At 44.3% G+C, this 11,484-nt stretch overlaps 1 protein-coding gene across 2 annotated transcripts; it reads right to left on the reverse strand.

The window, feature by feature from the left end:
• Positions 1–490: 490 nt before the first annotated feature.
• LOC109745506 (triose phosphate/phosphate translocator, chloroplastic) lies at positions 491–5,627 on the reverse strand. Of its 2 annotated transcripts, none has more exons than XM_020304627.4 (12): positions 5,229–5,627; positions 4,133–4,201; positions 3,975–4,040; positions 3,823–3,901; positions 3,125–3,245; positions 2,903–2,998; positions 2,364–2,476; positions 2,192–2,269; positions 1,640–1,756; positions 1,319–1,418; positions 1,111–1,211; positions 491–957 (listed from the first exon to the last, which is right to left on the reverse strand). In XM_020304627.4, exons 1-12 carry the CDS (start codon positions 5,480–5,482, stop codon positions 931–933), a joined length of 1,221 nt encoding a protein of 406 aa, XP_020160216.1. In that variant the 5' UTR covers positions 5,483–5,627; the 3' UTR covers positions 491–930. The 2 variants fall into 2 exon arrangements, with proteins under 2 accessions (XP_020160216.1, XP_020160215.1); XM_020304626.4 differs by having other exon boundaries at positions 491–975; positions 5,229–5,603.
• Positions 5,628–11,484: the final 5,857 nt, after the last annotated feature.

The following is an 11,484-nucleotide window of genomic DNA, read 5'->3' on the forward strand; positions in this document are numbered from 1 at the left end:
AGGAGGAATGAGGAAGGAGAGGATCCAGGTTGCTGGCGGTTGGGTGTCTCCAAAGCCGTGAGAGCGCTGTGTCCGCGAATGTAATCGTGTTGCTCATAAATTAGCGGGTTAAGGTGCGGCTATGGAACCTTCTGCTCATATGTTGTGGCATGGTACGGTTCTAGACTTTGTAATCTCTGATGTAACCAGGAAGTATGTTGTGCTAGGTGGTTTTTTTTGATAAACTTGTGCTAGGTGGTTAATGGAATCTATGTTTACCCGATCAAAAAAAAAAAAAGAAGAAGCCGTGAGAGCGACCCAGGTGGCGACTCTCCTTGGGGTTCACTTGGCTTGACCTTGATATTTGCTAGGTAGGCACCACATAGGACTAGCTGGGACCCCCGGGTAGGAAATTAAACTTGACCAGGGCAAAGAGGTTGGTCTTTTAATAGTTCTCCAGCCGTATATTAGGCCGAGCTGCAAGAAGACTGGCTTAAATTACCCTAAGATATTAAAAAAAATGACCTATGCATTATTTGTCATGGCAATACAAAGAACACTAAAAGTATTAAGAAAATACATCTAGTTTCATAGACAACCTAGCGACGACTAAAGCACTAGAGCAAGCCGAAGGCGCACTGCCATCATCACCCCTCCCACAACGGGCCAAGCAAAATTTGTTGTACTAAATATAGTCGGGAAGCCATCATGCTATGCTAAGACCCCACGGGACCAAGGGACTAGAACAACAACCATCGACGATGAAGAGAACCATATTGGAAGGATACAACTTATAGACACACGAACGAACATTGGATCAACGGAGATCCATCAAAGACCAATACCGACTGAATCCCACTCGATCCGCCGAAGACACACATCCACACGCCCTCTAATAACGCTAGATGCACCGCCGGGACAGGGGTTAGGCGGAGAGGACCTTATCCATCTTCAGGGAGCCACCGCCGCCACGCCTTCCTGAGCAGGACACAAACACTAAGAATATTAATTAATCTTTTATCCACAACAAAGCTAGTAGGCAGCTAGCAAAGGAAAGTACTATTGAATAGTAGAATTATGCAACACAATCCAATTATTCTGATTTAGAACATCTAGTAAGGATTAACATACCTTTTTCTCCTCCTCAATCTTAGCCTTGATAACTGAGTATAGGGCAACACCAGAAATAGCAATGCCTGTGCCAATTCCAGTTTGTGTGGTGATCTTGTTGCCTGCCCAGCATTCCAAAACGTATTATGTGACAAGAGTACACCAGTACAAAAGAACAAGAGCCAGACATATGTATCGATCTTTAAGAAACAACAGATTTTAGTGATACCGAAAATGATGATTGAGAAGCCGATGACAAAGACACGTTTCAACACGTTGCCGACGGCATGTGTTAGAGGGGCCACCCGCTGCAATGTGTTTGTTGCAACCTGTATGTCCAGAATTCTTTTAGGACCAATTATAACAGATAAATGAAAGAATGACGAAACTATCATCAGAATGGCACAAGTATAATGCATATCTGGCGATATCATGCTTTATTTCTGTATTTGAAACAACTAAAAGAAGTCCATGTGCACCAGATGCAGGGTCACACTGCCGTTGACATGGCTGAAGTTGATCAATATCATCTTGACGTGAAACTCTATACCTGGTTATAAAGGTGATAGAACAAGCCCGCCAAGAAAATATTGGAAACTAACTTTGTTAATCCAACTTTGGCAATTGCATCTTTAAATCCATGCTGCACTAGTTGAGGTCCTTCAATCTGCAAGTTAACACTGATAAATAAATATATCACAATCAATGGTCTATACATGCAGAATTGGCAGTAAAAGTAGTTTGTGAATAGGAATTTATACCGAAGAATCAGGTTAATCACGCAGTCACAAGCCATGGTGCTGCAGGACAAGCAATTTTTTATTCCATTGCATATTCTCACATTGTTTGTGTTGCAGAAACAATACTCATGTTATAATCAAAATTATAAATGCACTATATGTTCTCTTAACCATGATGCTAGATTGTTCATACAGAATATTTGGGATTATCATGCCGGCACCAATCGCATGGGGCATCATCTAGTTATACATAATTGCATATACAAACTGCATGCAGCCATGTCCACACAGACAAGAACAGGAACTTGTGACATTAGTTGCAGTGTCATATTATCTAAAGTTTAATGATAAATGTAACTTACAATGAGTGCTGGAGGAATGCAGACGATGAGAGCAATTATAGAGATATAGGCATACAGATTGGTGCTATCCATGTCAGTCTGGGACAAATAGAAATAATGAGAAAAGTTGTTAAATACGAATTCTTCAAGAGGAAGGAAAAATGGGTGCAAAACCTTAAAGCAAGACACAAACCATAGCTTTCTTTGAATAAATGCTACGGTAGGTGAATGAGATATTAGAAATCATGGCATTGATGAAACCAGTCCAGTTGAATGAGAGTTCAGTGAGAGATGCGACTGATACACCTGTTCAGTTTAAAATAGTTAATCCTGGTCCACATCTCATAATAAGAATCGTGATTTTTGAGGTGTAATCCTAACATGATTCTACAATCATCGTGTCAACAAAGAAACTATCACCTAGTGCCTACGGTCCTCATCTTAGCAATCTTGCTAGTCACACTTTATGACCTAAGCAACTCCATACATCGTCACACACCAAAACAGAAGGGACAATCTACAACACTTGCACATCAACCACGTGTATAATTATGTGTTCTATAACATCTATTTTCCTCTTGTCCCGAATAAAACAGCATAAAAAATGGGAAGCTAAAACTTCATGTGAATATTAAACCATTATAACAGTGATGATGAAAATATTGTGCAGAAAAAGTCCCAAGTTATATACGGATAGCATCACAAGCAAAAAATGCAATAACCAGAAATTACCTATCACAACTGGAGCCAGGGATAACCACAATGTGAAGGGAACTTGCTGCCCGAGAATAAACTGTGAAGCAGCCGCATTGAAGAACGGCTCGAGAGCTGGATTGTATTTATTTGTTATTAAAATATTACAAATATTTTCCTTAAAAGATTAAAAACATATATAAAAAAGGAAAAACGTCAGCACAACAAACGGAGAACAAAATTAGAATATTGTTGAAGCACCTTTAATGGTGTGGGCAAATGAGACCGATACAGCAGCAAAAGACACAGTGCTCGTTACATGACCGATGGCATGGCAAATTGCAACTGGCAGCAGCAGCTTCAAAAGCGTTGAATTCATCGGCTACAAGAGTACAACAGTATTGGGTTTACTACTTCCTCCAGAAATAATGACATTAATTAACATAAAAAGAACATGGACAAGAAACACTTGATGATTCACAGAAATATAGAAAAAACTCTCAACGAAGAACTAAATTTACATTTTATGCATAGTTCAGTGTGATTCTTAGAAGCCCATGTCATCATTTATAAATTCCTGAAAATTTCAGAAACGTACTCTATAGCACTGTAGTGTAAGAGATCAAGGAGAATGGATCATAAGTTGATTGCAAACAGGTAAAGACACAGAAAAAAAATGTTGCAGTTCGAGTGATTTCTGTAAAAGTTTGAGTTGATTCGGCTGTTTCAATTGTGTATATATCCATTGAAAACCAGCATCGTTTGCCAACCATAAGGATTATGGTACCAATAAAGTATTATAAGTAATTATGTTAAGTACTTCAGAAAATAAACATATAAACGGCTAAAGACATCAATGACCCAATGATTCATGTTTTCAAAATTATATTTTGTGAAACGCTGATCACTAATTGTGACTAAATTAACGAACCATGAGTCAGGGTTGTGGTGAGAAATACCGCACGCTTTAGGAGACCGGTGCTCCAGCTGATAAGGCAGTACAAGACTCCAACCGAAAGATGGGTCACCGACACAAAGCTACGTGAATAGGTAAAAGTCTTAGATGATGAAAAGAACTGATCACAGCATAAAAGAGAATTCGGACACATACTATGGATAGGGGAAGTAATCAAAGATCTTCTTGTTGAGGATGTTAAATATCACATTCAAAAAATACCTACAAATTATATCAAAATAGCAATCATTAGAGATCTGTGGTTTACATTTATACTATGATATATGACCCGCAGGTGAGGTGAGTGAGCATACCACATGAAGAAGAAGAAACCAGTGACAAGAGCCGGGTACCTCTCTAAAAACCCAATGGGCTTTGCTTGCCTGTAAGTGACAAGAATAAGTTGTGTTAGGGTGACACAACAAGTCGTGTTGGGGTAACAAGACTAATCTCAAAGCTCTCATAAAGGTTTGTGTTAAATTCTACACTCTGAGATTTTTAATTTTTGAGAAAACAACAAGTACAACATAGATGCACACTTTGAGATTTGTTAAGAAAAAAAATACTTAATCACAAAATAATACGCTCTCTCACTATTGAAACTAACGAGACTGTGAGTGTACAGGCACAAGCACACAGCTGACAAGCATGACCACACGTGACACACATGCGCATGTAGGTAGGAAACTATTGAAGACTCTACCATCCTAACTTGCCGTGAGCACGTATTATCTACTTAACATGCATGGCTCCCTGTACTTTGAACAAACGTGGAATCCAAGTGGATAGAAATGAATAACCTCAGCTCTTAGGGCCACATACCATTAGTAGTAATGCACACTTTCTCCTATGTTGAGAGCATGCTCGCGAATACTATACATATTTAGACCAACTAAAGTATGCATGTGAAATCACATCCCAAAAAATTCATGAATTTCGGTAGGGCAAAGTATTTTCACTCAGTAAGTCGAGAACATAATAGATATAACATTGTAGCATTGGCATCCAAATAGAACGCTATCAGAGGAAATTAAATTATGAGCATTGGTTAGCTAATTAGTGTTATTACAATATTCAGAGCAAAGCATGATTTAAGTGTAGGGGTCCAACTTCATCTTGTATCCCTTAATTAGAAAGATGGAGTACAATTTGACTAGAATTTTGAAATAATTATTCATTGTTTGGTGTTTCCCTAGCGAACAAGCATCTGAACTGTGTGCCCAGTCAGCTGTCAGTTGTCCTAAGAAGTAGATCGAGCTCTTCAGTTTGGGAAAAATAACAAAATTACTATGGAAGATTTTTTTAAATGAAGTAAAGGCTGTTACAACGGCAGAACTAATGGATAAAATGTGGGATTCACTCCGTAATGCAGTGGGGGCTGCGGGAAGGCAAGAGCCAAGAGACACTAACCCCTGGGAGTCGGATGAGGGGGCGGCCGCGGAAGCCGACGTCCGGAGGAGCTTCCTACTCCCCGGAGAAGACAGGGGCAGGGTGCCGAAGGAGGAAGCGGGGAACAGCGCCGGGCGGAGCTTCCTACCGCAGACAAGGTGGGCGGCGTCCGAGGCGGAGCCGCCTCTGACATGGAGCGATGGGGCTGCGCGGCGGCGTGACCGCTGGTGGCCGGCGACGGCGCCGCCGCAGAGGATGGTCGCGAGCGCCGTCATTTGTGTTTACCGTGAAGACGTTGTGTGGTGGAGGTGCGCGCGCGCGGAGATAGAGCCCGTCAGACGAAAGAGCAACAACAGTCGAACGAACGTCGCGAGGGGAGACAGCAGGCTCGGAGCACACCCCGCCCGTCTGGCCCGACCCGGAAAAGCCCGACCTGACCTGGCCTGGTCTTGTCCATGGGCCGGCCCTGGGCCTAAGTTTTGAGCCCAAAGGCCGGTCCGATGGGCTTGTCTGGCATATTTGCATTTTAGGGAAGAGGCCTGGCCCGATGCCCGGCAGGCTTCTCCTCTGATGGACCGGGCCTAGGCCTGAAATCTAGGCCTGATGGCTGGGGGTTTTCTTCTATGGGTTTTATTAGGCCCGTCCTGGCCTGACTTATAGTGAGGTATAGAGCACACTCGTCAACCAAAAATGATACATTACGACTTTCAAGCCACGGAAGAAGCTTGCAGATTAACTTGCTCCCTCGATTTCAATCCAGTCTGCTAATGTAAAGCCTCGTGATTTAAACTCAACCAACCCTCGATTCCCACCTCAGTCTGTAACAAATCTTTCGTAAGGTTGGTTCTCACCAACCGTGGATCTCCAAGTCACAATGGCCTATACTTTGTTTGAAGGATTTTCTCGCAAAAATCCAATCCATTATTTCTCCGCTATGAGCATTCACAATCAGAGCTCACATGTCCTTCCCGTACCCAACCCATATCTAGGACGGACCGGATGCGTCCGGACGTTACCGCCACGTCAGACCGGTCCACGCTGGCCTATACTATTCCCACCCCTGTCCCCACAAATATCCCACTCGGATCAAACCCTGTTCATACCTTACTCCACTGCTCGTTTCCTCCCCTTCTTCTACCCTCCCCTTCATCATGGTCGCAACGAATCTAGCAGCGAATCCGACTCCATCGACTAGCCGGAGCTCGTCAAGGAGGACTCCAGCTCATCCATGCCGGATGACAAGGAGCACGCACTACGCATTGCCCTCATCTCGCCGATGGATAGGGGCAGGAGCTCCTCCTCCACAGGGTCCCTCGTGGCCCGGAGAGGCAGCTGCAACTCCGCACCTTCCTGGATCAAGTGGTAGGGACGACCGGTGTCGCCCGAACCTCCAGCTCCTACTCCTCCCGGGCGGCGTTGGGTGCTCATGCCCGCACCGCCGAGCCTATGGCCACGACTACTAGAGTCCGAGGTGCATGCATATCGCCGTGAAAGGCAGAGAGCGGCACAGGTGCCTCGAGACGCTCCGGCTATGGATCCTACAGACCCACGACGGAGCCGCTTCCGCCCACTAGCGATGATGAGGAGATCCTCCGCGTCATCATCCGCCACTCCTACACCTTGGTGGAGACAGACGCCCGTCGTCAGCGCTGGAAAAATGCGGTGGTGCACCGCATTAGGCTTGAGGAGTTTGAGTGGCTCATGAGCCAGAAGGCAGTCGTCTGGCTCGCGAGGGAGCACACCCGTGACGTCCGACGTATGGCTGTTGGGGAACGTAGCAGAAATTCAAAATTTTCTACGCATCACCAAGATCAATCTATGGAGTTTACTAGCAATGAGAGGGAAGGAGTGCATCTACATACCCTTGTAGATCGCGAGCGGAAGCGTTCAAGAGAACGGGGTTGATGGAGTCGTACTCGTCGTGATCCAAATCACCGATGATCCTAGCGCCGAACGGACGGCACCTCCGCGTTCAACACACGTACGGGGCAGCGACGTCTCCTCCTTCTTGATCCAGCAAGGGGGGAGGAGAGGTTGATGGAGATCCAGCAGCACGACGGCGTGGTGGTGGAACTAGCGGGATTCCAACAGGGCTTCGCCAAGCGCTGCGGGAGGAGGGAGATGTGTCACGGGAGGGAGAGGGAGGCGCCAGGGCTTAGGTTTTGCTGCCCTCCCTCCCCCCCACTATATATAGGGCCAAGGGAGAGGGGGGGGCGCAGCCTTGGCCCTTCCTCCAAGGAAGGGTGCGGCCAGGGAGGAGTCCTTCCTCCCCAAGGCACCTCGGAGGTGCCTTCCCCCTTTAGGACTCTCCCTTTTTTTCTTATCTCTTGGCGCATGGGCCTCTTGGGGCTGGTGCCCTTGGCCCATATAGGCCAAGGCGCACCCCCTACAGCCCATGTGGCCCCCGGGGCTGGTGGACCCCCTTGGTGGACCCCCGGACCCCTTTCGGCACTCCCGGTACAATACCAATAAAGTGCGAAACTTTTCCGGTGACCAAAATAAGACTTCCCATATATAAATCTTTACCTCCGGACCATTCCGGAACTCCTCGTGACGTCCGGGATCTCATCCGGGACTCCGAACAACTTTCGGGTTACCACATACTAATATCTCTATAACCCTAGCGTCACCGAACCTTAAGTGTGTAGACCCTACGGGTTCGGGAACCATGCAGACATGACCGAGACGTTCTCCGGTCAATAACCAACAGCGGGATCTGGATACCCATGTTGGCTCCTACATGTTCCACGATGATCTCATCGGATGAACCACGATGTCGAGGATTCAATCAATCCCATATACAATTCCCTTTGTCTATCGGTATGTTACTTGCCCGAGATTCGATCGTCGGTATCCCGATACCTTGTTCAATCTCGTTACCGGCAAGTCTCTTTACTCGTTCCGTAACACATCATCCCGTGATCAACTCCTTGGTCACATTGTGCACATTATGATGATGTCCTGCCGAGTGGGCCCAGAGATACCTCTCCGTTTACACGGAGTGACAAATCCCAGTCTCGATTCGTGCCAACCCAACAGACACTTTCGGAGATACCTGTAGTGTACCTTTATAGCCACCCAGTTACGTTGTGACATTTGGTACACCCAAAGCATTCCTACGGTATCCGGGAGTTGCACAATCTCATGGTCTAAGGAACTGATACTTGACATTAGAAAAGCTCTGAGCAAACGAACTACACGATCTTGTGCTAGGCTTAGGATTGGGTCTTGTCCATCACATCATTCTCCTAATGATGTGATCCCGTTATCAACGACATCCAATGTCCATGGTCAGGAAACCGTAACCATCTATTGATCAACGAGCTAGTCAACTAGAGGCTTACTAGGGACATGGCGTTGTCTATGTATCCACACATGTATCTGAGTTTCCTATCAATACAATTCTAGCATGGATAATAAACGATTATCGTGAACAGGGAAATATAATAATAACCAATTTATTATTGCCTCTAGGGCATATTTCCAACAGTCTCCCACTTGCACTAGAGTCAATAATCTAGTCCACATCACCATGTGATTAACACTCACAGGTCACATCACCATGTGACTAACATCCAAAGAGTTTACTAGAGTCAGCAATCTAGTTCACATCACTATGTGATTAACACTCAATGAGTTCTGGTTTGATCATGTTATGCTTGTGAAAGAGGTTATTAGTCAACGGGTCTGAACCTTTCAGATCCGTGTGTGCTTTACGAATATCTATGTCATCTTGTGGATGCTACCACACGCTATTTGGAGCCATTTCAAATAACTGCTCTACTATACGAATCCGGTTTACTACTCAGAGCCATCCGGACTAGTGTCAAAGTTCGCATCGACATAACCCTTTACGACGAACTCCTTTTCACCTCCATAATCGAGAAAATTCCTTAGTCCACTAGGTACTAAGGATAAGTTCGACCGCTGTCATGTGATCCTTTCCCGGATCACTATTGTACCCCCTTGACCAACTCATGGCAAGGCACACTACATGTGCGGTACACAGCATAACATACTATAGAGCCTACGTCTAAAGCATAGGGGACGACCTTCATCCTTTCTCTCTCTTCTGCTGTGGTCAGGTCTTGAGTCTTACTCAATACTCACACCTTGTAACACAGCCAAGAACTCCTTCTTTGCTGATCTGATTTGAACTCTTTCAAAATCATGTCAAGGTGTGCGTTCTTTGAAAGTATCATCAGGCGTCTTGATCTATCTCTATAGATCTTGATGCCCAATATGTAAGCAGCTTTATCCAGGTCTTCCTTTGAAAAACTCCTTTCAAACACCCTTTATGCTTTCCAGAAATTTTACATCATTTCGGATCAACAATATGTCATTCACATATACTTATCAGAAATGTTGTAGCGCTCCCACTCACTTTATTGTAAATACAAGTTTCTAACAAACTTTGTATAAACCCAAAAACTTTGATCACTCCATCAAAGCGTATATTCTGACTCCGAGATGCTTGCTCTAGTCCATGGAAGGATCGCTGGAGCTAGCATACCTTTTAGCATCCTTAGGATCGACAAAACCTTTCTGATTGTATCACATACAACCTTTCCTTACGAAAACTGGTAAGGAAACTTGTTTTTGACATCCATCTGCCAGATTTCATAAATGCAGCTAATGCTAACATGATTCCGACGGACTTAAGCATCGCTACGGATGAGAAAATCTCATCGTAGTCAACTCCTTGAACTTGTGGAAATACTCTTTGCCACAAGTCGAGCTTCATAGACGGTAACATTACCGTCCACGTCCGTCTTCCTCTCAAAGATCCATTTATCTCGGATTTCATGGCTTCTAACCATTTGTCGGAATATGGGCCCACCATCGCTTCTCCATAGCTCGTAGGTTCATTATTGTCCAACAACATGATATCTTAGACAGGATCACATACCACTCTGAAGTAGCACGCATCCTCGTCGTCCTACGAGGTTTGGTAGTGACTTGATCCGAAGTTTCATGATCACTATCATAAGCTTCCACTTCAACTGGTGTAGGTGCCACAGGAACAACTTCCTGTGCCCTGCTACACACTAGTTGAAGTGACGGTTCAATAACCTTATCAAGTCTCCACCATCCTCCCACTCAATTCTTTCGAGAGAAACTTTTCCTCGAGAAAGGACTCGTTTCTAGAAGCAATTACTTTTGCTTCCAGATCTGAAATAGGAGGTATACCCAACTGTTTTGGGTATTCTATGAAGATGCATTTATCCGCTTTGGGTTCGAGCTTATCAGCCTGAAACTTTTTCACATAAGCGTTGCAGCCCCAAACTTCTAAGAAACAACAACTTAGGTTTCTCTAAACGGTGTCGTCTCAACCGAATTGCGTGGTGCCCCTTTTAAAGTGAATGCGGTTATCTCTAATGCCTAACCCATAAACGATAGTGGTAATTCGATAAGAGACATCATGGTATGCACCATATCCAATAGGGTGCAGTTATGATGTTCGGACACACCATCACACTATGGTGTTCCAGGCGGTATTAATTGTGAAACACTTTCCACAATGTCTTAATTGTGTGCCAAACTCGTAACTCAGATACTCATCTCCATGATCATATCACAGACATTTTATCCTCTTGTCACGACGATCTTCAACTTCACTCTGAAATTACTTGAACCTTTCAATAATTCAGACTTGTGTTTCATCAAGTAAATACACTCAGCATCTACTCAAATCATCTGTGAGGTAAGAACATAACGATATCCACTGCATGCCTCAGCACTCATTGGACTGCATACATCAAAATGTATTACTTCCAATAAGTTGCTCTCTTGTTCCATCTTACTGAAAACGAGGCCTTTCAGTCATCTTGCCCATGTGGTATGATTTGCATGTCTCAGGTGATTCAAAATCAAGTGAGTCCAAACGATCCATCTACATGGAGTTTCTTCATGCATATATATACCAATAGACATGGTTCGCATGTCTCAATATTTTCAAAAATGACTGAGTCCAAAGATCCATCTGAGCTTCTTCATGCGTTCTATACCAATATGACTCAAATGGCAGTGCCATAAGTATGTGGAACTATCATTACTATTTTATATCTTTTGGCACGAACATGTGTATCACTACGATCGAGATTCATTTTAGGTGCAAGACCATTGAAGGTATTATTCAAATAAACAGAGTAACCATTATTCTCCTTAAATGAATAACCGTATTGCGATAAACATAATCCACTCATGCTCAACGCAAACACCAAATCTCGATGGTAGAGGGAGCATGCGCTGCTTGATCACATCAACCTTGGAAACA

This window comes from Aegilops tauschii, chromosome 1 (assembly GCF_002575655.3).
Source record: "Aegilops tauschii subsp. strangulata cultivar AL8/78 chromosome 1, Aet v6.0, whole genome shotgun sequence".
Lineage (NCBI taxonomy): Eukaryota > Viridiplantae > Streptophyta > Magnoliopsida > Poales > Poaceae > Aegilops > Aegilops tauschii.